This window comes from Gorilla gorilla, chromosome 20, assembly GCF_029281585.2.
Source record: "Gorilla gorilla gorilla isolate KB3781 chromosome 20, NHGRI_mGorGor1-v2.1_pri, whole genome shotgun sequence".
NCBI lineage: Eukaryota > Metazoa > Chordata > Mammalia > Primates > Hominidae > Gorilla > Gorilla gorilla.
In genome coordinates, this window is record NC_073244.2 from 19833271 (window position 1) to 19861077 (window position 27807).

The 27807-nt window shown below is 52.5% G+C and overlaps 1 protein-coding gene across 2 annotated transcripts in view; it reads left to right on the plus strand.

Moving 5' to 3' along the window:
* Positions 1–5896: 5896 nt before the first annotated feature.
* ZSWIM4 (zinc finger SWIM-type containing 4) overlaps positions 5897–27807 on the plus strand; it is a 37890-nt gene continuing 15979 nt past the window's right edge. The window contains exons 1-8 of one of the 2 annotated variants that reach the window (XM_055371904.2): positions 5897–6276; positions 10177–10378; positions 15104–15460; positions 19176–19324; positions 19410–19560; positions 23344–23511; positions 24852–25202; positions 27556–27693. In XM_055371904.2, coding sequence (XP_055227879.1) covers positions 6124–6276; positions 10177–10378; positions 15104–15460; positions 19176–19324; positions 19410–19560; positions 23344–23511; positions 24852–25202; positions 27556–27693 — 1669 coding nt within the window. In that variant the 5' untranslated portion in view covers positions 5897–6123. The remainder of the gene's footprint in view (positions 6277–10176; positions 10379–15103; positions 15461–19175; positions 19325–19409; positions 19561–23343; positions 23512–24851; positions 25203–27555; positions 27694–27807) is intronic. The other variant, XM_055371907.2, reaches the window with a different exon arrangement.

The window sequence follows — 27807 nt, forward strand, 5'->3', positions numbered from 1 at the left end:
CGCTCATCTATAGTCCCAGTTACTCGGGAGGCTGAAACAGGAGAATTGCTTGACCCTAGGATGTGGAGCTTGCAGTGACCTGAGACTCGCCACCGCACTCCAGCCTGGGCAACAGAGCAAGACTCCATTTCAAAATAAATAAATAAACTAATAAATAAATAGGCCAGGTGCAGTGGCTCACGCCTGTAATCCCAGCACTTTGGGAGGCCGAGGTGGGTGGATCACAACGTCAGGAGTTCGAGACCAGCCTGGCTAACACGGTGAAACACCATCTCTATTAAAAATACAAAAAAATTAGCCCGGTGTGGTGGCACATGCCTGTAAACCCAGCTACTCGGGAGGCTGAGGCAGGAGAATCACTTAAACCCGGGAGGCAGAGGTTGCAGTGAGCCAAGATCGCACCACTGCACTCCAGCCTGGGCTACACAGCAAGACTCCATCTCAAAAATTAAAAAATAAATAAATAAATAAACATCAAATAAATTTTTAGAAATGGGGGAGGGGGTGTCTCGCTATATTGCCCAGCCTGGTCTTGAACTCCTGGACTCAAGCAATCCTCCCACTTCAGCTTCCCCAAGTGCTGGGATTACAGGTGTGAGCCACTGCACCCGGCCATCCTTTGCTTGAACTCCTCCCTGTGTCTCCTCTGACCCCAGTTACTCATTCCCCATAGGTCTAAATCCTTTGCAAGGAGATACCCCAGTAAGTCTAGGGCTCCAAAGCAGCCCCCAGTTGACTTCCACTAGTCCAGCTCCTACTGCTGGGTGACCTCAAGCAAGTGGCTCAGCCTCTCCAAGCCTCAGTTTCCTCCTCTAAGAAATGGAAGTGACAATCCCCACTTTGCAACACTGTTTGACGGCTTACACTTCAGCGTTTATCTCCATAGCTATGGGCATTGCATGAGCACTCAACACATTATTATTATTGCTATTTCTGTTGCTATCACTGTGGCAGGCTGTGGTTTCTCAAGACGGGCACTGTCTAACAGAAATACAACTCAAGCCGGATGTGGTGGCTCACGCCTGTAATCCCAGCAATCTGGGAGGCCAAGGCGGAAGGATTGCTTGAACTCAGGAATTCAAGACCATGGGCAACATAACAAGACTTCTTCTCTATCAAAATTCAAAAAAATTGGCCAGGCATGCTGGCTCACACCTGTAATCCTCACACTTTGGGAAGCAGAAGCAGGCAAATCACCTGAGGTCGGGAGTTCCAGACCAGCCTGACCAACACGGAGAAACCCCGTCTCTACTAAAAATACAAAAATTAGAAGGGCATGGTGGCGGGTGCCTGTAATCCCAGCTACTTGGGAGGCGAGGCAGGAGAATCGTTTGAACCAGGGAGGTGGAGGCTGCGGTGAGCCAAGATCACGCCATTGCACTCCAGCCTGGGCAACAAAAGTAAAACTCCATCTCAAAAAAAAAAAAAAAAAAATTAACCAGGGATGGTGGCTCACGCCTGTAATCCCAGGACTTTGGGAGGCCAAGGCAGGTGGATCACTTGAGGTCAGGAGTTCGAGACCAGCCTGGCCAACATGGCAAAACCCCATCTCTATTAAAAATGCAAAAATTAGCCGGGTGTGGTGGTGCACACCTATAGTCCCAGCTACTTGGGAGGCTGAGGCAGGAGACTTGCTTGAACCCAAGGTTCAAGTGAGGTTGCAGTGAGCCAAGATCGTGCCACTGCATTCTAGCCTGGTGACAGAGCGAGACTCTGTCTCAAAAAAAAACAAAAAAACAAAAAAGGAAAAAAAGAAAGAAATACAACTTGAGACACATATATACTTTTATTTATTTATTTATTTACTTATTTATTTTTGAGGTAGCATCTCACTGTGTTGCCTAGCCCAGTCACAAACTCCTGGGCTCAAGTGCTGCTCTCCGCTCAGCCTCCCAAAGTGCTGTGTTTACAGGCACCAACCACTGTGCCCTGCCACATATGTTATTTTATTTTATTTTATTTTATTTTACTTTATTTTATTTATTTTATATATATATATATATATATATATATATTTTTTTTTTTTTTTTTTTTTTTTTTTTTTGAGATGGAGTCTCACTCTTTCACCCAGGCTGGAGTACAGTGGCGCGATCTTGGCTCACTGCAACCTCTGCCTCCCAGGTTCAAGCGATTCTTCTCCCTCAGCCTCCCACGTAGCTGGGATTACAGGCATGCACCACCATGCCTGGCTAATTTTTTTTATTTTTAGTAGAGACAGGTTTCACCATGTTGGCCAAGCTGGTCTTTTTTTTTTTTTTTCTTTTTTTGAGACAGAGTCTCGTTCTGTCACCCAGGCTGGAGTGCAACACTGTGATCTCAGCTTACTTCAACCTCCGCCTCCCGGGTTCAAGATATTCTCCTGCCTCAGCCTCCCGAGTAGCTGGGATTACAGGCGCCCGCCACCAGGCCCAGCTAATTTTTTGTATTTTTAGTAGAGACGGGGTTTCACTATGTTGGCCAGGCTGGTCTCAAACTCCTGACCTTGCGATCCGCCCTCCTTGGCCTCCCAAAGTGCTAGGATTACAGGAGTGAGCCACCGCGCCCAGCCTAAGCTGGTCTTAAACTCCTGACCTCAGATGATCTGCCCGCCTCGGCCTTCCAAAGTGCTGGGACTACAGCCCTGAGCCACTGTACCCAGCCTACATACGTAATTTAAATGTCCTGAAACCATGTAAAAGAAAATATATGAAATCAATTTTAATAATGTATTTTATTAAACCAAATTTATCTAAAATATAATTTCAACATGTTAACAACACTAAACATTTGCTTTCTTTTGTTCTGTCTTTTTTTTTTTTTTTTTTTTTGAGACAGAGTCTCACTTTGTTGCCCAGGCTGGAGTGCCGTGGTGCAATCTTGGCTCACTGCAAACTCCGCCTCCTGGGTTCAAGTGATTTTCCTGCCTCAGCCTCCCAAGCAGCTGGGATTACAGGCGCCCGCCACCACGCCCAGCTGATTTTTGTTTTGTTTTGTTTTGTTTTTCGAGGCGGAGTCTTGCTCTATTGCCCAGGCTGGAGTGCAGTGGCGTGATCTCAGCTCACTGCAATCTCCACCTCCCGGGTTCACGCCATTCTCCTGCCTCAGCCTCCCGAGTAGCTGGGACTACAGGTGCCCGCCCCCACGCCAGGCTAATTTTTTTGTATTTTTAATAAAGACGGGGTTTCACCGTGTTAACCAGGATGGTCTGCATCTCCTGACCTCATGATCCGCCCGCCTCGGCCTCCCGAAGTGCTGGGATTACAGGCGTGAGCCACTGTGCCCGGCCCTAATTTTTGTATTTTTAGTAGAGACGGGGTTTCACCATGTTGGCCAGGCTGGTCTTGAACTCCAGACCTCAGGTGATCCGCCTGTCTCAGTCTTCGAAAGTGCTGGGATTACAGGTGTGAGACACCTTGCCCGGCCTCATTTTCTGTTTTTTTGTTTGTTTGTTTTCCTGAGACGGTCACACTGTCACTCCGGCTGGAGCACAGTGATACAATCATATCTCACTGTAGCCTGGACCTCTTGGGCTCGAGAGATCCTCCTGTCACAGCCTCCAGAGTAGCTGGGACTACTGGCTTGTGCCACCACGCCCAGCTGATTTTCTTATTTTTTAATAGAGATGGGTTTTCGCCATGTTGCCCATGCTGGTCTCAAACTCCTGGGCTCAAGTGATCTTCCCACCTCACCATCCCAAAGTGCTGGGATTCCAGGCGTGAACCACCGTGCCTGGCCAAAACATTCTTTTTTTTTTTTTTTTTGGAGTCTCACTCTGTCCCCCAGGCTGGAGTGCAGTGGCGCAATCTTGGCTCACTGCAACCTCTGCCTCCCAGGTTCCCACCATTCTCCTGCCTCAGCCTCCCTAGTAGCTGGGACTACAGGTGCCTGCCACCATGCCCGGCTAATTTTTTGTATTTTTAGTAGAGAAGGGGTTTCACTGTGTTAGCCAGGATGGAAAACATTCTTAATGAAATATTTTAGGCCGGGCGTGGTGGCTCACGCCTGGAATCCCAGCACTTTGGGAGGCCAAGGCAGGCAGATCATAAGGTCAGGAGTTCGAGACCAGCCTGGCCAATATGGTGAAACCCCGTCTCTACTAAAAATGCAAAAGTTAGTCAGGCGTGGCGGTGGGTGCCTGTAGCCCCAGCTACTTGGGAGGCTGAGGCAGAATAATCACGTGAACCTGGGAGGCAGAGGTTGCAGTGAGCTGAGATCACTCCATCTCAAAAAAAAAAAAAAAGAAATATTTTTCCTTGTTCCCTTCCTGCTATGTCTCCAAAATCCACTCTGTATTTTACCTTTCCAGCACAACCTAATTTCAGCCAGTCCCATTTCAAGGGCTCAGAGACCACTTGTGGCCATTGGTGACCATACTGGACAGTGCAGGTCTGCAGGGGAGTTTAACTAATTGAGGGGGTGGCAGGGAGAATGGGTGAAGACTGGCCAGAGGTTGCAGCTGTGAGACTCGAAGTTTCTCCAAGAAAAAGCTAGGGCTTCCATATGGATGAGTGGATAATCACTGTTTTTTTTTTTCTGCTGTGCCTATCATTTAACTGAATGGAGGCAAAGCATGTGTTGGTTGGTACATTCAACAAGTTCTAGGTTAAGCGCCTACCTTCCAGGTGCTGTCGGTACAGTAAAGCACAGATGGGACAAACTCCTGCCTCCTGAGGCTCACAGTGGAGAGGGAGAGATTGAAATTAAGCAACTACCAAAGGTGGATCACTTGAGGTCAGGAGTTCAAGACCAGCCTGGCCAACATGGCAAAACTCCGTCTCTACCAAAAATACAAAAATTAGCCGGGCGTGGTGGTGGGCGCCTGTAATTTCAGCTATTCGGGAGGCTGAGGCAGGAGAATCACTTGACCCCGGGAGGCGCAGGTTGCAGTGAGCCGAGATCGCACCACTGCACCCCAGCCTGGACAAGAGTGAAACTCCGTCTCAGGAAAAAAAAAAAAAAAAAAACCGCCGAAACAGATAAATAAATGGTAATGGTGAGAAGTATGAGGAAGGAAAAATGCAGGGTCCTCTGAGGACATTGGCAAGGAGCCGGGACGGGAAGGGGTGATGGAAGCCATGGCCAGCTTCCAGGCCAGAGACGGTGGCCTACACAAGCTGAGTCAGAAAAAATGCTCAGAGGTGCTGGGGTTTGATAAGTGTTAGGGTGAAACTCATGGAATTGCCATTTTAACAGGCCAAAAATGGTAAAAAAAAATTAGCAATTTCATATGACCCAAGATAGTATCTAGCGCATGGAAAGGAGGGGCGGAGTACTATACTAGTTTTGAGGCTCAAGGGATGACCTATGAACCCCCTAACCGAGCTTTGTTTCTGGAGAGGGGGTCCGCGGCCCGCATGAGCTCCCTCAGTGAGCCTGCGACCCCTCCGCCCCCACAAGAACCAAAACTTGACCCGGTGCCCAGAGAGGTTGAGTGAGTTTCTCGGGTCGCACAGCTGGGAGGGACGAGGGGCTGAGCCACTGCCAAGGGATCCCGCTGCTCCGTCTCGCTCACCGGCCGGGCTATGTTGATTGTCCCCTCGCGGCGCCCGGAAGCGACCCTCAGTAAACAAAGCCGTGTGTGGGCGCAGCCCCAGAAGCCCGGGGCGCGCAGTCCAGCCCAAGAGAGGCGGGGGAGGAATGTTGTGAATGAACCCCGGGCCCGCCCCGAAACTCCGCATAAGGCCTGGGCCGCGGGGGTCTTCCCACTCTGATTGGCCTCTGGCGCCCCGTGATTGACAGCCCCCCTCGCTGTGCGCTCTGGTTGGGTAGACAAGAAAAGACTGGCATCGCAGTCATCGAGTGAGCAGCGAGGCTTGGACACGGGTCTGGCGGCGCAGCCAATGGCGGGGGAGGGCCGAGGAGGCCGAGGGGGGGCCAATGGGGACAGGCGGTGGGGGCGGGACGACGGCGGAGCTAAAGCGGCGGCTGAAGCAGCTTCATTGTTGTGAAGAGTCTTAAAGGGGCCGCATCACCCGGCCGGCCCGGCGCGGGTCGGGGGTGGGTGCGGTAGGGGTCCCGGGGCGGCCGAGCGCAGAGGACGGACGGGAAGGAGGGCAGGGGGCGCGGGAGCCGGCGAAGCGGAGCGGGCATCGGACCGAGCCCCCCAAAGAGGCCCCGCCCCGGCCCTGGCCCCGGCCGGGCCGGATGGAACCCCCCGCGGCCAAGCGGAGCCGGGGCTGCCCCGCGGGACCCGAGGAGCGCGATGCCGGGGCCGGGGCCGCGCGTGGCCGGGGCCGGCCCGAGGCGCTGCTGGACCTCAGCGCCAAGCGGGTAGCCGAGAGCTGGGCCTTCGAGCAGGTGACCGCGGGGGAAGGGGGCGGGGGCAGGGACGCACCCCCAGCACCTTCCCCACCTGTCTTCTCCTCCCCCCCAATCCCCAGACTCCAGAGCTAACCCAATCAGAGACACCCCCTGAGATTCCACCCCCAGGACCCTTAACCCTGCCTGGAAACACCCCCTCATCCTCCTGTTTCTGTCCTTCAAACCCAGTAACCCACCCCCATCCCTTCTCTGCCATCTCTGCCCCTCAGCGCCCCAGATCCCAAATCAGGACACTTCCTTCTTCTCATACCAACCCCAGATCTCTGAGATCTGGCCCCCATGGCCCGCCTACAACCCTGGGCACCCCTCTTTTCCCACCTTATCCCCCAACGGTACCCCTCTTTTCCCACCTTATCCCCCAACGGTACCCCTCTTTTCCTACCGCATCTTTATTCGCCAATCAGGGCACCCCATTCAGTCTTCAATCCTCTCTTCAGCCCCCCGCTTGGGGACACCCTGTTTCCCTCCATCGTAGCCTCTAGAGACTCACACTACCCCATTCCTGCTCTCCAGATCCCTACCGTACACCCCAAGTAAATAACTCCCCCATCTCTCCAGATTCCAGCTCAAGACACCCCTTTTTTCCCCATTCATTCCTGCCCTCGAGCCTCCAGATTCTACCTGTTCCTTGGGGACCCCCTCTCTATTCCTCCAGATTCCTCTCTCGGGGCTGCCCAGCTTCTCCTGGCTTGCCGCAGGGATTACTGAAATACCAGGGTCCCTCCTCCTCCCCAACTCATCCCCCCGAACTATCCTATCTCTTCCCAGAGGAAAACAGCAGGGGCGGAGCCTGGGTGGTGGTCCTTGGACAGGTGCACCTAGAAGCTCTCTTCTGTGGCTTCTGGTGGCACTGCCAGGATGTCTCAGAGCTGGGGCCCTTTAAGTCCCCTTTTTCAGCTTCAGTGTGGGCCCCCAAGGAACTGGAGACATGGCCCAGACTTGAATAGGAAGCACACACGGGCTCTATCCTCTGTCCAGCTTCAGGGGGCGTTCTTTCCTGCCCGGCCTCTCTGGAGTTAGGAAGTCGGCCTGGACGGATGGGTTTGGGCCAAGTGTGGATGGGCAGGCTCTGATTCATGGACTGGAAAATCCCTCCTTAGTCATCTGCCAACTGTCCCTGAGGCCTGGGCTGGTCATTGCCTCTCCCACTTCCCCTAGAAACCCAGGTGGAGTAGGGGCTAAGGAGGGCCCCTTCATTGCATGTGAGACACACAGAATAATCTGAAAACCATCTCCGAGCCTCCCACAAACCTGCCCTGGCCAAGGCGAGCCCTCAGAGTTCTTGACCCACAGAAGCTCATGGAATCCCCTGCAACCCTTTGGCAGTTGTTCTTGTTCCCACTTTGAGGAAACTGGGGCACAGAGAAGTTGAGAAACTTGCCCAAGGTCACCCAGCCAGGGAATAGCAAGTCCAGATTGGAAGGTAGGCTCAGCCAGCTCACTGTATTGCCCAGAGCCCACAGCGGTGGCCAGGATACCCCCTCCCCTTCTGGGGCCCCTTCCCAGGGATGGGGCATGGAAGGGAAACTGAGGAACGACAGAGTCCGTCTTAGGAGTTGAAAACAACTCACAGCTCTGGGACCGTGAACGAGTGAATTCATCCCACTAAGTCTCAGATTCTCCCAGCTATAAAACAGGTTCATGATTTAGTATCAATGTGCCATCAAGGGTGTTCAATCTTTTAGCTTCCCTAGGCCACACTGTAAGAAGAACTGTCTTGGGCCACATATAAAATACACTAACACTAACAATAGCTGATGAGCTTAAAAAGAAAAGAAAAGAAAATCTTTGTATTTATTTATTTATTTATTTATCTGAAACGAGTCTCAGTCTGTTGCCAAGGCTGGAGTGCAGTGGCACGATCTCGGCTCACTGTAGCCTCCACCTCCTGGGTTCAAGCAATTCTCCCGCCTCAGCCTCCTGAGTAGCTGGGACTACAGGTGCGAGCCGCCATGCCCAGCTAATTTTTGTTTATTTAGTAGAGATGGGGTTTCACCATGTTGGCCAGGCTGGTTTCAAACTCCTGACCTCAAGTGATCCTCCCACCTTGGCCTCCCTCCCAAAGTGTTGGAATTACAGGCATGAGCCACCGCACCCGGACGTATCTTATAATGTTTTAAGAAAGCTTATGAATTTGTGTTGGCCTGCATTCAAAGCTCTCCTGGGCCAGGGCCGTGGGGCGTGGGTTGGACAAGCTCACACTAGGTGGCTGTGAGAATTTGGAAATTACATACATAAAGTGTTCAGCATAGTGTGTGCATTCTTTTCTTTTCTTTTTTCTTTTCTTTTGAGGCAGAGCCTCGCTCAGTAGCCCAGTGAAACAATGATTGCGCAATGACGCAATCATAACTCACTGCAGCCTCAAACTCCTGGGCTCAAGCAATCCTCCTGCCTCAGCCTCTTGAGTAGCTGGGATTCCAGACGCCCACCACCACACCTGGCTAATTTTTAATTCTGTGTGTGTGTGTAGACATGGGGTCTCACTATGTTGCTCACGCTGGTCTGGAACGCCTGAGCTCAGGCAATGCTGCCGCCTCAGCCTCCCAAAGTGCTGAGATTACAGGTGTCCAGCCAAGATGGGCACCTTAATCATTATTATCACTTTTTTCTAACTTCTTCCTGCTCCACCAAAGCCTGGTGGGTGGGAAGATCTCACAGCCGAATCCCAAGACCCTGCAGCTAGGAGGATCCAGGAAGGAAACCGCAAGAAAGTTCTAGAATGCTAACTATGGGCCAGGTGTTATTGTAAGTTCTTTAAGCTCTTTACATCCATACCGCATATTTAGTCTCCACAATCCTCAAGAGGTTGGTGCCGTGGACCTCCCCACTTTACACCTGAGAATACTGAGGCCAAGTGACTTGCCTGGGGTCACAGTGCTCGTAAATAGTAAAGCTAGGATTCAAGCCTCGGTTTCTCTCTTTTTTTATTTTTATTTATTTATTTATTTATTTATTTATTTATTTGAGACGGAGTCTCGCTCCGTGGCCCAGAGTGGAGTGCAATGGCGCAATCTCGGCTCACTGCAACCTCCGCCTCCCTGGTTCAAGTGGTTCTCGTGCCTCAGCCTCCCGAGTAGCTGAGATTATAGGTGCATGCCACCACGCCTGGCTAATTTTTGTATTTTTAGTAGAGACGGGGTTTCGCCATGTTGGCCAGGCTGCTCTCGAACTCCTGGACTCAAGTGCGCCAACTGCCTTGGCCTCCCAAAGTGCTAGAATTGCAGGCATGAGCCACTGCCCCGACCTATTTTTTTTGAGACAGGATCTTGCTCTGTTGCCCAGGCTGGAGTGCCGCTGGTGCAATCATGGCTCACTGCAGCCTCAAACTCATGGCCTCAAGTGACCCTCCTGCCCCACCCTCCCAAGTAGCTGGGATTCCAGACGCATGCCACCATGCCTGGCTAATTTTTTTTATTTTTTTATTTTTTTATCTTTTTTTTTTTTTTTCGAGATGCAGTCTTGCTCTGTCACCCAGGCTGGAGTGCAGCGGCATGATCTCAGCTCACTGCAGCCTCTGCCTTCCAGGTTCCAGCGATTTTCCTGCCTCAGCCTCCCGAGCAGCTGGGACTACAGGTGCTCACCACCACACCCAGCTAATTTTTTTTATCTTTAGTAGAGATGGGGTTTCATCATGTTGGCCAGGCTGGTCTTGAACTCCTGACCTCAGGTGATCTGCCTGCCTCGGCCTCCCAAAAATCCTGGTATTACAGGCGTGAGCCATAGTGCCCGGCCAGTTTTTTTGTAAAGATGGGAGCCTCTCTATGTTGCCCAGGTTGGTCTCGAACTCCTGGCCTCAAGCGATCCTCCCACCTAAGCTTCCCAAAGCACTGGGATTACATCAACCCCAGGCTCCTAACCCACTGGCCCTTCCTACAGGTGGAGGAGCGGTTCTCCCGGGTGCCTGAGCCCGTCCAGAAGCGCATCGTGTTTTGGTCGTTTCCACGCAGTGAACGGGAAATATGTATGTACTCGTCGCTGGGTTACCCGCCCCCAGAGGGCGAGCACGATGCCCGGGTGCCCTTTACCCGCGGGCTGCACCTGCTCCAGAGCGGGGCCGTGGACCGCGTGTTGCAAGTGGGTGAGTCTTTGTCCCCCACTCCTGCTGGGGAGGCCAGGAGGTCCATACCAGGCCTGGAAATGGGGGAGTTGGAGGGAGGCCTGGGGCCAGGGGATGGGAGGTTACAGACCTCAGGCTTCGAGGCCCAGATAGGATTGTACAAGATTTTTTGTTTGTTTGTTTGTTTTTGTTTTTTTGAGACGGAGTCTCGCTCTTTGGCACAGGCCGGAGTGCAGTGGCGCTATCTCGGCTCACTGCAAGCTCCGCCTCCTGGGTTCACACCATTCTGCCTCAGCCTCCCGAGTAGCTGGGATTACAGGCGCCCGCCACCGCGCCCAGCTAATTTTTTGTATTTTTTTTTTTTTTGAGACGGAGTCTCGCTCTTTCGCCCAGGCCGGAGTGCAGTGGCGCGATCTCGGCTCACTGCAAGCTCCGCCTCCTGGGTTCACGCCATTCTCCTGCCTCAGTCTCCCAAGTAGCCGGGACTACAGGCGCCCGCCACCAAGCCCGGCTAATTTTTTGTATTTTTAGTAGAGACGGGGTTTCACTATGTTAGCTAGGATGGTCTCGATCTCCTGACCTCGTGATCCACCCGCCTCGGCCTCCCAAAGTGTTGGGATTACAGGCATGAGCCACCACACCCAGCCTGTACACGATGTTTTGAGCAAAAGCTCAAGGATCACCCTAGAACCCAGGCAGCGGGGTTTAGACAAGGGGGTGGGGGAAAGGATGGTGAACCAGAAACAGGGGAGGAGAGATCCCAGAACTTACACATCAGAGCCCATGTAAAGGAGGGGTGAGGCCAGATGTGGTGGTTCACACCTGTGATCTCAACACTTTGGGAGGCCAAGGCAGGAAGATCACTTGAGGCCAAGAGTTCAAGACCAGCCTGGACAACACAATGAGACCTTGTCTTCACAAAAAAATCAAAAAATGAGCTGGGCATGGTGGCGGGTGCCTGTGGTCCCAGGTACATGGGAGGCCAAGGCAGGAGGATCACTTTTGCCCGAGAGGTCGAGCCTGCAGTAAGCTATGATTGCACCACTGTACTCCAGCCTGGGTTACAGAGCGAGATGCTACCTCAAAGAGAAAAAAGAAAAAAAAAAAGAAAAGGAAGAGAGGTGAGGGCCACTCTAGGGACAAGGGTAGAGGTTGAGACATGGTGGTGAAGGTGCCAGACCTCAGGCTTCAGGCTCAGATGGGGTTGGGTTCGGGATTATGAGCTGAAGGTGGAAAGTGCTCCTAGAGCCCTAGACCTCAGGCTGCTGAGCTGGGGAATGGGGAATGAAGTAGTGAGACGGAGAGAAGAGCAGGTCCCAGGCGAGGATCAGAGGAGCAGCTGTCAGCCAGCAGTGAGAGGAGGCTCCAGACCTCGGGCTGAGGGACCCAGTGATGCTTTGGGCCAGGGGTTTAGAGCCAGAGGTAAGAATGATCCTAGACCTCAGGCAGTGGGGCCCACGTGGGAGTTGGACACAAAGATTTAGAGCCACAGGTGAGAGTCTTAGACCTCAGGCAGAGAGGCTGGGATTTCAAAGGCTTAGAGCTATTGTTGGGCAATGGTCTTAGACCTAAGGCAACGGGGCTGAGGTGGGAATGTAGAGTAGAAGTTTAGAATTCTTTTTTTTTTTTTTTTCGAGATGGAGTCTTGCTCTATTGCCCAGGCTGGAGTGCAGTGGCACGATCTCAGCTCACTGCAACTTCCACCTCCCAGGTTCAAGCAATACCCCTGCCTCGGCCTCCCTAGTAGCTGGGACTACAGGCACCCGCTATCATGCCCGGCTAATTTTTGTATTTTTGTAGAGACAGGGTTTCACCATGTTGGCCAGGCTGGTCTTGAACTCCTGACCTCGTGATCCACCCGCCTCGGCCTCCCAAAGTGCCGGGATTACAGGTGTGAGCCACCATGCCCGGCCTAGAATTTTTTTTTTTTTTTTTTTTTTTTGAGATGGAGTCTCACTCTGTTGCCCAGGCTGGAGTGCAGTGGCACAATCTCGGCTTACTGCAACCTCCACTTCTCTGGTTCACACCATTCTCCTGCCTCAGCCTCCCAAGTAGCTGGGACTACAGGCACCTGCCACCACACCCAGCTAATTTTTTCTATTTTTTAGTAGAGACGGGGTTTCACCGTGTTAGCCAGCATAGTCTCGATCTCCTGACCTCGTGATCTGCCCGCCTCAGCCTCCTACAGTGCTGGGATTACAGGCATGAGCCACCGCGCCTGACCAAATTTTTTTTTTTTTTTAAGAGATAGGGTCTCGGCCGGGCACAGTGGCTCACACCTGTAATCCCAGCACTTTGGGGGCTGAGGCGGGTGGATCACCTAAGGTCAGGAGTTCAGCCTGGCCAACATGGTGAAACCCCGTCTCTACTAAAGATACAAAAATTAGCCAGGTGTGGTGGCACATGCCTGTAATCCCAGCTACTTGAGAGGCTGAGGCAGGAGAATCAGTTGAACCCGGGAGGCAGAGGTTGCAGTGAGCCAATATCATGTCATTGCTCTCCAGCCTGGGCAAGAGAGAGAGACTCTGTCTCAAAAGAAAAAAAAAAGGGAGATAGGGTCTCACTCTGTTGCCCAGGCTGGAGTGCAGTGGCGCGATAATAGCTCACTGCAGCCACAAACATCTGAGCTCAAGTGATCCTCCCACCTCAGCCTCCCAAGTAGTTGGTACCACAGGCGCAGGCCACCACACTTGACTAGTTTTTAAGTTTTTTGTAGAGACCTGGTCTCACTCTGTTGCCCAGGCTGGTCTCGAACTCCTGGGCTCAAGAGATCCTCCTGCCACAGCCTCCCAAAGCACTGGGATTACAGGCGTGACCCACCATGCCTGGCCAAGTATCAGGTTAGGATCAGCTGTGAAGGGTGGGCTCAGACCTCAAGCTAAGAAAACAAAAGGGCTGCAGAGACTGGGGGAGATGTAATGAGAACAGTGGAAAGGCCTTGGATCTCAGGCAGCCAGACTCAGAAAGGGACCAGTAGAAGCTGAGCCAGAAAACAAGTGAGGCCTGGGACTCCAGACCTCTGGCTGCAGCAGGCCATTTCTCCCAGCTAGAGGTTGGGGCTGGGCTGATATGATGCCCCGTCGGCTCTATCTGCCTTGGAGCCCCTTTGCTGGGACATGGCCCCGCTGACCGCAGGCTCCTTGCCACCTCCAGCTGGTATGAGGAAGCCATCTCCCTGCATGACCCAGGCTGGGCCTGAGCTGCTGAACCAGTCGGATGAGCCTGGCACCTGGGCTGCCCAGGGAGGGGCAGGGGGAGTGAAGGGGACACCTGGCCCCTGGCTTACTTCATCAGCCCCTCGCCCCAAGCGCCACAGGTCTTTGGCATTTTCTCAGGAAATTGAGGGGCTCCTGAAGCCCTGGCCATATTCATTGTAATCCAAGGAATCAGAAAACCACCTTCAATGTCATGGTATGATACTATTCATAATTAAAATAAGAGCAAGTGTTGGGCTGGGCTCGGTGGCTCACGCCTATAATCCCAGCACTTTGGGAGGCCGAGGCGGGTGGATCACTAGGTCAGGAGTTCAAGACTACACTAGGTCAGGAGTTCAAGATTAGCCTGGCCAATATGGTGAAACCTGATCTCTACTAAAAATACAAAAAATTAGCCGGGCATGGTGGTGCACGCCTGTAATCCCAGCTACACAGGAGGCTGAGGTAGGAGAATCGCTTGAACCCAGGAGGCGGAGGTTGCAGTGAGTCAAGATAGCGCCACTGCACTCCAGCCTGGGTGACAGAGCAAGACTCTGTCTCAGAAAAAAAAAAAAAAAAAAAAAAAAAGCAAGTGTTTACTTAGGACTTAACTTCATACCAACAGCATTCTAAGCTCTTTTTTGAGACAGAGTCTCGTTCTGTTACCCAGGCTGGAGTGCAATGGTGCGATCTCAGCTCACTGCAACCTCTGCCTCCCGGGTTCAAGCCATTCTCCTGCCTCAGCCTCCTGAGTACCTGGGATTACAGGCGCCCGCCACCATGCCCGGCTAATTTTTTTATATTTTTAGTAGAGACAGGGTTTCACCATGTTGGCCATGCTGGTCTTGAACTCCGGACCTCAGGTGATCTACCAGCCTCAGCCTCCCAAAGTGCTGGGATTACAGGCATGAGCCACCGCGCCAGGCTGTCTCTTCTAAAAATACAAAAATTAGGCTGGGCACCGTGGCCCACACCTGTAATCCCTGCACTTTGGGAGGCTGAGGCAGGCGGATCACCTGAGGCCAGGAGTTCAAAATCAGCCTGACCAACATGGAGAAACCCCATCTCTACTAAAAATACAAAATTAGCCAGGCATGGTGGCGCATGCCTGTAATCCCAGCTACTCGGGAAGCTGAGGCAGGAGAATCACTTGAACCTGGGAGGTGGAGGTTGCGGTGAGCCGAGATCACGCCATTGCACTCCTGCCTGGGCAACAGAGCAAAACTCTGTCCCAAATAAATAAATAAATAAATAAAATTACCTGGGCATGGTGGTGTGTGCCTGTAATCCCAGTTACTTGGGAGGCTGAAGCAGGAGAATCGCTTGAACCTGGGAGGCGGAGGTTGCAGTGAGCCCAGGTCGCAGCACTACGCTCCAACCTGGGCCACAGAGCGAGATTTTGTCTCAAAAAGAAAAAAAAATGCAAAGTGAGTGAGGTGACTTGCGCTAGTGAAGTGACTCGGCTGGGCTTTGCAACCGGGTCTTGCTGTGTACCACAAACACCGCCTGTCTCTGGGATGACACAGATGCGACAGTTTGGCTTTGATCCTAGGATTCCACCTGAGCGGAAACATCCGCGAGCCAGGGAGTCCTGGAGAGCCCGAGCGCCTCTACCACGTCTCCATCAGCTTTGATCGCTGCAAGATCACGTCTGTGAGCTGCGGCTGTGACAACCGTGACCTCTTCTACTGTGCCCACGTGGTGGCCCTGTCCCTGTACCGCATTCGGCACGCCCACCAGGTGGAGCTGCGGCTGCCCATCTCTGAGACGCTCTCCCAGATGAACCGAGACCAGCTGCAGAAGTTCGTGCAGTACCTCATCAGCGCCCACCACACTGAGGTGCTACCCACTGCTCAGCGCTTGGCTGATGAGATCCTCCTGCTGGGCTCCGAGATCAACTTGGTGAATGGTAAGGGCACCCCGGGGGTCCGGTGGGGAGAGGATGCCCAAGCGCACAGCCACGCCGCTTGCTGTGTGCCCAGTGCTGGTCACTTACTGACAGGAAGTTGTGGGGGCGGGGGGGTGGAAAACGCACCATGGCCTGCATCATCTGAGGTCACCCACCTGGTGAGTGGCAGATCCCAGATATCTGGCCACAGGACAGATGAGTAGTTGCAAATCAGCCTACGGGCAGAGGGCGAGGGCAGGAGGGGAGATCCTGCGTTAGAGGGCAAGTGGGAGGTCTGGCCCCAGGGCTGGGTATGTCAATAGATGGAGCATCCTGGGTGTGGGAGAAGAGGGGGGCGTGAAGGGAATGTGGGACATTTGTGGGTGTCAGAGGTGTTATGGGTGAGGGGATACACCAGGAGGTGTGGTGAGGGCTGGGAGGGTTTGGGGGGCTCCGAGGGGCTTGGGTTGCCCAGCTAGGATGGGGAAGATGAGTAGTAGGTGGAGGCATGGATGGATGATGGAGGGAGGTGCTGGGTGGGTACAGAAAGTGTTCGTGATTGGCTGGGCGCAGGGGCTCACACCTGTAATCCCAGCACTTTGGGAGGCGGAGGTGGGCGGATCAGTTGAGGTCAGGAGTTCAAGACCAGCCTGGACAACATGGCAAAACTCCATCTCTACCAAAACATAAAAATTAGCCGGGCGTGGTGGTGGGTGCCTGTAGTCCCAGCCACTCAGGAGGCTGAGCTGGGAGAATGGGTTGAACCCGGGAGGCAGAGGTTGCAGTGAGCTGAGATCGCGCCATTGCACTCCAGCCTGGGAGACAAAGTGAGACCCTGTCTCCAAAAAAAAAAAAAGTGTTCGTGATCAGGCACTGAGGGCAACTGATGGTGTGGAAAAATGAATGGGTGGGTGGGGGATTTTTCTTTTTTGAGATGGAGTCTTCCTGTCGCCCAAGCTGAAGTGCAGTGGTGCAATCTCAGCTCACTGCAACCTCTGCCTCCTGGGTTCAAGCAATTCTCCTGTCTCAGCCTCCCGAGTAGCTGGGATTACAGACGCACACCATCATGCCCGGCTAATTTTTGTATTTTTGTAGAGACGGGGGTTTCACCATGTTGGCCAGGCTGGTCTTGAACTTCTGACCTCAGGTGATCCACCTGCCTCACCCTCCCAAAGTCCTGGGATTACAGGTGTGAGCCACCGCACCCAGCCTGGACGGGATATTAACAATGCCGTTAGGTGAATGGGAATTGGAAGCTGAGTGTGGTGGCTCATACCTGTAATCCCAGCATTTGGGAGGCTGAGGAAGGAGGATCACTTGAGACCAGAAGTTCAAGACCGGCCTGGGCAAAATAGTGAGACCTCCTCTCTACAAAAAATAAACAAAAGTAGTTGGGCGTGATGGCACACACACACCTGTAGATACTTGGGAAGCTGAGATGGGAGGATCACGAGCGTGGGAGGATCACGAGCGTGGGAGGTAAAGGCTGCAGTCAGCTATGATCGTGCTACTACACTCCAACCTGATGACAGACTGAGACCCTGACTCAAAAAAAAAAAAAAAAAAGAAGAAGGGAAGGACAGAACTGGTGGTGATTGGAGGTGAGGATGAGTGGTTGGGTGGGGAGGGCTTTGACTAGTGGGGTTAAGGTAGACTGACAATGGTGGACAGATGAAGTTAGTGAAAGAATGAAAGATCCAATGGGTACATGCATTGGGAGTGAGTTGATGGGTGAATGGAAGGAAGGTTCACATGTGGATCAACATCGTGGGTGGGCAGAGTGGGTGGGCGCTTTGTGTAGGGTGGATGGATGGACGAATGGGGTAGTGGGTTTTTTGAGAGGCACATATGAATGGATGGTTTGATAATGAATGAGTGGTTTAATGGAAGCATAGAGAGTTAGGATTAGTTATTGGGTGATAACTAATAGTTATCACCTAGATAACTAGGGTTAGTTATTGGATGATAGTTACTGGGTGGGGTGGATAGTGTACTTGTGTGGGTCAATGGACAAATGGGAGGGTGGGTATTTTGAGTGGTTAGTTCACGTGGATTGGAAAGATAAAAGGGGTGAGTGGGCAGATAGATCAATAAGATGAGTATATAGATGGGTGGATGGGTGGGAATTATGGGTAGGGTGGATGATGGACCAATGGGGTAGGTGGTTGTTTAAGGGGTATGAACCTGTGGATGAAGTGAAATGGGGGACATGGCCAGGTAGATAGAGGCTGGCATGACTTGGGTGGGGGTGGATAAGTGGGTTGTGTTTCAGGTGAGACAGATGAGTAAACAGATGGGTGGGTGGTGTTTTGAGTGGGATGGGTAAATGGATGAGTGGACGGGTAGATGGATGGATGTGTAGTGTTTCAGGAGAGATAGATGAATGGATTGGATGGATAAGTAAATGGATGAATGAACAAATGGATGAATGAGCTCCTCGTGTTTTGGGCAAGATGGATGGATGGATGCATGGATGGATGGATGGATGGATGGATGGATATTACTACAGGGGAGATAGATGGATTGGATGGATGACTCAGTGGATAAATGAGCAAATGGATGAGCTGGTGGCGTTTTGGACAAGATGGATGGATGGATGGATGCATGGATGGATGAACAGATGGATGCATAGACGGATGCATGGATGGATGCATGGAATGGATGGATGGATGGATGGATGGATGGATGGATGGATGGATGGGTGTATGGGTGTGTTGTGTTTCAAGTAAGATAGATGAATGGATTGGATGGGTGATGTATTACTCTGTTTTCACACTGCTATAAAGACATACCTGAAACAGGGCAATTTAAAGGAAACAGGTTTAATCGGCTCATAGTTCTGCAAGCTACACAGGCTTCTGCATTTGGGGAGGCCTCAGGAAACTTACAATCATGGCGGAAGGTGAAGGAGAAGCAAACACATCTTCACATGGCTGGCAGGAGAGAAAGAGCGAAGGGGGAGATGCTACACACTTTCAAACAACCAGATCTCATGAGAACTCTATCATGAAACAACACTAAGGGGATGGTGCTACACCATTAGAAACCATCCCCATGATCCAATCACCTCCCTCCATGCCCCACTTCCAACTCTGGGGATCATAATTCAACATGAGATTTGGGTGGAGACACAGAGCCAAACCATATCAGATGACTAAGTGGATGAATGAGAAAATGGATGCATGAGCTAGTCATGTTTAGGACAAGATAGATGGATTGATGGAGGGATGGATGGATGGATAAACATAAATAGATGGTCGGGTGGGATGGACAAGCAGATGGGTGGGTGGGGTTTAGGTGGGATGGATGGAACTTTGGAACGGGTTGGGTGACTTGGAAGAATGGATGGATGGGTCAGGCACAGTGGCTCATGCCTGTAATCCCAGCACTTTGGGAGGCCAAGGCAGGTGGATCACCTGAGGTCAGGAGTTTGAGACCAGCCTGACCAACATGATGAAATCCCGCCTGTACTAAAAATACAAAAAAAATTGGCAAAGTGTAGTGGGGTGTGCCTGTAATCCCAGCTACTTGGGAGGCTAAGGCAGGAGAATCACTTGAACCCGGGAGGCAGAGGTTGCAGTGAGCGAAGATCGTGCTACAGCACTCCAGCCTGGGCAAGAAGAGCCAAACTCCGTCTCAAAAAAAAAAAAAAAAAAAAAAAAGGACAGCTCTCCTCAACCCAACCCAGCCCCAACTCCAGCCCCAGCCTCAGCTTCCTTTCCCTCCCTCCCTGCAGGTGCCCCAGACCCCACCGCCGGCGCAGGAATCGAGGACGCCAACTGCTGGCACCTGGACGAGGAGCAGATCCAGGAGCAGGTGAAGCAGCTACTGTCCAATGGCGGCTACTACGGGGCCAGCCAGCAGCTGCGCTCCATGTTCAGCAAGGTGCCGTGCGGGCCGGCGGGGCGCGGGGTGCAGAAGGCCCCGGCGGACGCCCCAGCCCTTCCTCACCACCCTGTCCCCGGCACAGGTGCGGGAGATGCTGCGAATGCGGGACTCCAACGGGGCGCGCATGCTGATTCTCATGACCGAGCAGTTCCTGCAGGACCCGCGCCTGGTCCTGTGGCGGCAGCAGGGCGCGGGCATGACGGACAAGTGCCGGCAGCTCTGGGATGAGCTGGGTGAGGCCCAAACCCCGGTGCGTGGTGGACACCGGGACTTCGGCTCCCATGGGGGCTGGCCCGCTCCAAGATTAGGGTCTGTTCCCTGAATTCGCCCTCCATTCGTTTGGCAAACATTTATGAGCGCCTCTAAAGTGCCAGGCATGGTACTGGGCACTGGTGGTCTGGCAGAGAACAAGAGAGTCAAAATCCTGTTCACGTGGATCTGATAGGAGGCACAGGCAATCAAATGTCATTGGCCCAGGGGTTGATACACACGTACACACGTTTTCTTTGTTTTGAGACAGGGTATCGCTTTGTTGCCCAGGCTGGCGTGCCGTGGCACAATCTCGGCTGACTGCAACCTCTGCCTCCCGGACTCAAGTGATCCTACACCTCAGCCTCCGAAGTAGCTGGGTCTACAGGTGCACACTACCACATCCAGCTAATTTTTAATTTTTTGAAGAGACAGGGTCTCACTATCTTGCCAAGTCTGGTCTTGAACTCCTGGACTCAAGCAGTCCTCTCACCCAGCCTCCCAAAGTACTGAGATGACATGCATGAGCCACCACACCCAGCCTACATGTTTTCTTTCTTTCTTTTTTTCTTTTTTTAGAGACAGGATCTCACTGTGCGCCCAGGCTGAAGTACAGTGGCACAGTCACGGCTCACTGTAACCTCAAATTCTTGGGCTCAAGTGATCTTCTGGCCTTGGCCTCTCAAAGTGCTGGGATGACAGGCATGAGCCACTGTACCAAGCTGACATATTTTTATTTGTTTGTTTTGTTTTGTTTTGTTTTTCTTTTTTTTTTTTTTTTTGAGAAGGAGTCTCGCTCTGTCATCCAGGCTGGAGTGCTGGAGTGCAGTGGTACTATCTCGGCTCACTGCAAGCTCCACCCTCCGGGTTCACACCATTCTCCTGCCTCAGCCTCCCTAGTAGCTGGGACTACAGGCGCCCGCCACTAAGTCCGGCTAATTTTTTGTATTTTTTTTATTAGAGACGGGGTTTCACTGTGTTAGGCAGGGTTGTCTTGATCTCCTGACCTTGTGATCTACCTGCCTCAGCCTCCCAGAGTGCTGGGATTACAGGTGTGAGCCACAGCACCTGGCCTGTTTTCTTTTTTTGAGACGGACTCTCACCCTGTCTCCCAGGCTGGATTGCAGTGGCACAATCTTGGCTCACTGCAACCTCCGCCTCCTGGGTTCAAATGATTCTCCTGCCTTAGCCTTCTGAGTAGCTGGGATTACAGGCGCGTGCCACCATGCCTAGCTAATTTTTGTATTTTTAGTAGAGACGGAGTTTCACCATGTTGATCAGGCTGGTCTCGAACTCCTGACTTCGTGATCCACCCGCCTCAGCCTCCCAAAGTGCTGGGATTACAGGCGTGAGCCACCGCACCCAGCCAACATATGTTTTCTTTTTTCTTTTTTTTTTGAGACGGAGTCTTGCTCTGTCGCCCAAGCTGGAGTGCAGTGGCGCGATCTCAGCTCACTGCAAGCTCTGCCTCCTGGGTTCACGCCATTCTCCTGCCTCAGCCTCCTGAGTAGCTGGGACTACAGAGGCCCGCCACCACGCCTGGCTAATTTTTTTGTATTTTTAGTAGCGACGGGGTTTCACTGGGTTAACCAGGATGGTCTCGATCCCCTGACCTCATGATCCGCCCGCCTCAGCTTCCCAAAGGGCTGGGATTACAGGCGTGAGCCACCACGCCCAGCCTTTTTTTTTTTTTTTTTTGAGATGGAGTCTTGCTTTGTCACCCAGACTGTAGTGCAGTGGCACTATCTCGGCTCAGTGCAAGCTCCGCCCCCCAGGTTCACGCCGTTCTCCTGCCTCAGCCTCCCGAGTAGCTGGGACTACAGGCGCCTGCCACCACGCCCAGCTAATTTTTTGTATTTTTAGTAGAGACGGGGTTTCACCGTGTTAGCCAGGATGGTCTCGATCTCCTGACCTCGTGATCCGCCTGCCTCGGCCTCCCAAAGTGCTGGGATTACAGGCGTGAGCCACTGCACTGGCCAACATATGTTTTCTGTAAGAGACACAGAGTTAATGTTATTCAGCCCTGCAGGCCATCTGGTCTCTGTCATGAAGACCTAACTCTATTATAGTAAAAAAGGCAGACACAGACATATATACCAAACGGGCATGGTAGCATTTCAATAAAACTTTATTTAAGAGCTGGGAGGCCAGGTGCAGTGGCTCACACCTGTAATCCCAGCACTTTGCGGGGCTGAGGTAGGGGGATCACTTGGGCCCCGGAGGTTGAGGCTGCAGTGAGCCATGATCACACCACTGCACTCCAGCCCGGGCAACAGAGCAAGACCCTGTCTCAACAACAACAAAAAAAGGCCCTTGGCACAGTGGCGGGAGCCTGTACTCCCAACTCCTTGGAAGGCTGAGTGAGGCAGGATTGCTTGAGCCCAGGAGTTCGAGTGCAGCTTAGACAACACGATGAGACCCTGTCTCTAAATTTTTTAAAAACCGGCTTTATTTATAGATACTTATTAATTTATTTGAATTTTATATTATTCCCACAAGTTACAAAATATTCTTTTGGTTGTATTTCCCTGACCATTTAAAAATGGAAAAATAGGCTGGGTGCAGTGGCTCACACCTTAATTCCAGCAGTTTGGGAGGCCGAGGTGGGCAGATCACTTGAGGTCAGGAGTTCGAGACCAGCCTGGCCAACATGGTGAAACCCCGCCTTTACTAAAAATGCAAAAATTAGCCAGGCATTGTGGCAGACGCCTGTAATCCCAGCTATTTGGGAGGCTGAGGCAGGAGAATCACTTGAACCCAGGAGGTGGAGGTTACAGTGAGCTGAGATTGCGCCATTGCACTCCAGCCTGGGTGACAGAGTGAGACTCTGTCTCAAAAAATAAATAAATAAAAACAAGTACAAATAAAAAGGGAAAAATAAATCTTAGCATGCAGGCTAATCAAAAATAAAGGGTGGTTCAGTTTTCACCATGGGCAGTGGTTTGCTAGTTTGCAGACCTCTGCATTAGATGGTGATAAATGCTACCCAAAAAACCCCAAAACACCTTGAGAGGAGTCTGGAGGCCTGGTTTTTTTGTTTGTTTGTTTTTGGTTTTGTTTTGTTTTGAGATCGAGTCTCACTCTGTTGCCCAGGCTGGAGTACAGTGGTGTGATCTCGGCTCACTGCAACCTCTGCCTCCTGGGTTGAAGCGATTCTTGTGCCTCAGCCTCCCGAGTAGCTAGGACTACAGAGGCCTGGGATGTAATCCCAACTTCTTTTTTTTTTTTTTTTTTTTTTTTTGAGATGGAGTTTTGCTCTTTTTACCCAGGCTGGAGTGCAGTGGTGTGATCTCAGCTCCCTGCAACCTCCACCTCCCGGGTTCGAGCCATTCTCCTGCCTCAGCCTCCCGAATAGCTGGGATTACAGGCACCCACAATCATGCCTGGCTTTTTTTTTTTTTTTTTTTTTTTGGTATTTTCAGTAGAGACAGGGCTTCACCATGTTGGCCAGGCTGTTCTTAAACTCCTGACCTCAGGTGATCCGCCTGCCTCAGCCTTCCAAAGTGCTGGGATTACAGGCGTGAGTCATCACGCCTGACCCTCTAATCCCAACTTCTAACTTACCAGCGGTGTGACCCTGTGCAAGCCGTGTTATGTCTCTGTGCCTCAGTTTGCTTGTCTGTAAGGTGCAAAGGCTGTGAGTTGCAACTTCCGAGGGTCGAGGTGAGGGGTTAGCAGATCATCAGGTGGCACACAGTGGGCACTGCGGAAGTGTGTGTTGCTGCCACTGTTGGCAGGAATATTGAGCCTGCCCCGTGCCTCCTCAGGGGCCCTGTGGGTTTGCGTCATCCTGAGCCCCCACTGCAAACCAGAGGAAAGGGCAGGCTGGCTCCAGCTACTCAGCAGGTGGGACAAGCTCGACGTGTGCCCACTGGAAGAGGGCAACTACTCCTTCGACGGCCCCAGCCTGCAGCCCACCATGGCCCCCGCCCCAGGTAGGAGAGAGGGGTCTTTACCATGCCCCCCAAAAACCATCACCACTAACTGTGGCCCCACTTACCATCATGGTCCTCTTCCCAGGAGAGAGAGGGAGTGGGGCAGAGCAAAGTGGACCCCAGTCCTTGGCTGTTCTTCCAGGACTCATCCCAACTTGTCCAGCCAGGAAAGAGCGAGTGCCGAGGGCAGGAGCAATGGCAGCCCAAGTGGGCACGTGAAGTAAAATGCTTAAAACACCTGCAGTCCTGGGCTGGTCTGGCTTGGCCTTCTGCTAGCTATAGGAGCAAAGAGAGGATGAGAGAGGAAAAAAGGAGGAATCAAACAGAAGGGGAAAGTGAGATATTGAGGAGAGAGAAACAAGTGAAGAGAGGCAGAGATGGATGGAGAGAGGGAGAGGCAGACAGAGGAGCAGACAGGAAGGAAGACAGAGAGAGATTGAGGAGAGAGGGGAAAAAAATTTATAGCAAGTACAGGCCAGACATGGTGGCTCACGCCTGTAATCCCAGCACTTTGGGAGGCTGAGGGGGGCAGATTGCTTGAGGCCAGGAGTTCGAGACCAGCCAGAGTAACATCGTGAGACCTTGTCTCTACAAAAAATACAAAAATTAGCTGGGTGTTGTGACGCACGCCTGGAATCCCGGATACTCAGGGGGCTGAGATGGGAGAATCGCTTGAGCCTGGGAGGCGGAGGTTGCAGTGAGCCAAGATCGCACCACTGCACTCTAGCCTGGACGACAGAGTGAGACCCTGTCTCAAAAAAAAGAAAGAAAGAAAAGAAAAATAGCAAGTAGGAAGAGGAAGACAGACAGCCAGTTAGTTGCTCAACCTCAGTTTCCTATCAATGTGATGGGCCTGTACTAGCTCCTAACACATACACACATCCTTTTTTTTTTTTTTTTTTGAGACAGTCTCACTCTGATGCCCAGGCTAGACTGCAGTGACGCAACCTTGGCTCACTGCAACCTCTGCCTCCCGGGTTCAAGCGATTCTCATTCCTCAGCCTCCCAAGTAGCTGGGATTACAGGTGTGCACCACCACGCCAGGGTTAATTTTAGTAGAGATGGGGTGTCGCCATGTTGGCCAGGCTGGTCTCGAATTCCTGGCCTCATGTGATCCTCCCACCTTGGCCTCCCAAAGTGCTGGGATTACAAGTGTAAGCCACCATGCCAAGCCTACACATGCATCTTTGAAGGGTGGCTTCAAGGACTGGGCAGATGATGTATGCCCATAGCTTTGCCCAGGCCTAAACCCCAGTTAGTACTTGGTGGGAAAAGCTGGACATGGCTCAACTGCTATAGGGACCCCCCCTCACTGAGCCATGTTGGGTGCCTCTCTGCAGGCTCGGAGGAAGAGGAAGAGGTGGCAGCCACAAGTCCCCGCCACACGGTATTTGGCCGCGCCTTGCTGGCTGGAGAGCTACACTGGAATGACGCCTACCTGCAGAGGATCCTGGCCAGTGACTCCTACGGGCCCAGCCTCACAGGCAGCGTGGGTGGGGACAAACCGACTTTCGACCCCCAGGGCCGCCCACTGTGGCTGGGAGAACCTTTCCCCACCGCCTGTGCCCGTGTGGACACCCTGCGTGCCCACGGATACCCCCGCCAGGCCCTGCGGCTGGCAAGTGCCATCATCAACACACTCCGGCTGCAGCAGCGGCATCAGCTAGAGAGCTACAAGCAGCAGAAAAAAGGTCAGCCTCAGCCGGGCACGGGGGCTCCCACCTGTGATCCCAGTACACTGGAAGTCCGAGGTGGGAGGATTGCTTGAGGCCAGGAATTCAACATCAGCCTGGGCAACATAGTGAGACAATGTCTCTACAAAAATTAAAAAAAAAAAAAATTAGCTGGATGTGGTGGCTCACACCTGTAGTCCCAGCTACTCTGTAGGCTGAGGCAGGAGGATCACTTGAGCCCAGGAGTTCAAGGCTGCAGTGAGCTATAATTATGCCACTGCACTCTAGCCTGGGTGACAGAGCAACACCTCATCTCTTTTCTTTCTCTCTCTCTTTTTTTTTTTTTGAGATGGAGTTTCGCTCTTGTTGCCCAGGTTGGAGTGCAATGGAGCAATCTCGGCTCACCGCAACCTCCACCTCCCAGGTTCAAGGGATTCTCCTGCCTCAGCCTCCCAAGTAGCTGGGATTACAGGCATGCGCCACCACGCCCGGCTAATTTTTTTGTATTTTTAGTAGAGATGGGGTTTCTCCATTGGTGAGACTGGTCTCGAACTCCCGACCTCAGGTGATCTGCCTGCCTTGGCCTCCCAAAGTGCTGGTATTACAGGCTTGAGCCACCGTGCCTGGACATTTTTTTTTTTTTTTTTTGAGATGGAATCTCGGTCTTTCGCCCAGTCTGGAGTGCAGTGGCGCAATCTCGGTTTACTGCAACCTCCGCCTCCCAGGTTCAAGCAATTCTCCGGCCTCAGCCTCCTGAGTAGCTTGGGACTACAGGCACCCACCACCACATCCAATTAATTTTTGTATTTTTAGTAGAGATGGGGTTTCACTATGTTGGCCAGGCTCTTCTCGAATTCCTGACCTTTTGATCCACCCACCTCAGCCTCCCAAAGTGCTGGGATTACAGGTGTAAGCCACCGTGCCTGGCCTACTGAAAATATTTTTAAAATTAGCCAGGCGTGGTGGCGCACACCTGTATTTCCAGCTACTAGGGAGGCTGCGGCATGAGAATTGCTTTAATCTGGGAGGCAGAGGTTGGTTGCAGGGAGCCAAGATTACACCTCTGCACTCTAGACTGGGTGACAGAGCGAGACTCTGGCTCAAAAAATTAAAAAAAAAAGAGAGAGAGAGGAGAGCGAGGAGAGAGAAAAGAGGAAAGAAAGAGGTGGGGAGGGAGGGACAGAGAGAGATGGGGGGAGAGAGAGGGGAAGGAAGGAAGGGAGGGAGGGAAGGAGGCTGTATGAGCCCCCAAAACCACATTGTGTACTAGATATGGGGGTGGGGTCAGGAGGGAGGCCACCAGTTGAGAGAGCTGGTTGATGCGGTTGATGGATCAGCTATCAGGAAATTGAACAAAGAAAAGTGTGTCGTGGAGGAAACATGGGGGCCCTGGGACCCGAGCAGAGCTCTGACCAGGCTTGGCAGCATCAGTGAAAGGCCCCTAGATTTTAAAAATTAGCCAGGTGGCTAATTAGCTGAGTATTTAAGGATGTGCATGGCCAGGCACAGTGGCTCACGCCTGTAATCCCAACACTTTGGGAGGCGGAGGCAGGTGGATTGCCTGAGGTCAGGAGTTCAAAACCAGCCTGGCCAACATAGTGAAACCCCATCTCTACTAAAAATCCAAAACAAATTAGCCAGGTGTGGTGGTGCGTACCTGTATTCCCAGCTACTCAGGACGCTGAGGCAGGAGAATCCCTTGAACCGGGAGGTACCCGGAGGTTGCGGTGAGCTGAGATCACGCCATTGCACTCTAGTCTGGGCAACAAGAGCGAAACTCCATCTCAGAAAAAATTTAAAAAAAGAAAAAGGATGTGCAGGAGTTACCCAGGAGAAGGGGATGGAGGAAGTGCTCAGAATAGAAGGAACACCATGAGCAGGAGCCAGGAGGGAAGAGAGTACGTGGCTTGGAGGACGAGGCTGGAGGATTGGCCTCCAGATGAGGCAGGTCACCAGTATATGGAAAAACTTCATACTGGTCCTTGGGGGCCCTAAAGCCTGTTGGGGCTTTATCTTCAGAGAGGTGGAGAGGGAATAAGGGCAATGAGGAGGGGAATAACACTTCGGGTGTTTTAGAAAGCGTCCAGTGGCCAGGCATGGTGGCCCATGCCTGTAATCCCTTTGGGAGGCCGAAGCAGGAGGATCGCTTGAGCTCCAGAGGCTGCAGTGAGCTATGATTGGGCCACTGCACTCCAGACTGGGCAATAAGTGAGACCCCACCTCAAAAAAAAAAGTTGAAGGTGACCATTGGGTGAGCAGGTGGTGGGCATTATGGGGCTAGGCTGGGTGGCAGGTCAAGAAGAGGCATACCCCTCCCTCCTAGAGGCTTGGGCAGGTGTGTGGGCATTGAGCCCCCTCTTTCCACCTGCAGAGCTGCTCCAGAAGGGCTCCACCTGCATCACCAACACCGAAGGATGGGTGGGGCACCCTCTGGACCCCATTGGCTGCCTCTGCAGGGCGCTCCTGGAGGCCTGTCGTCTGGAGGAGGAGACACTTACCCTTTACCCAGGTACTCACATGGGGGACTCTTGGAGGAGGTGGGACAACCCCGCCTCGTTGGCCACGCCCCCTGGCCCAGTACCCCTATAAGGTAACTCCCAGACTCTTACCCTTGGCCACGCCC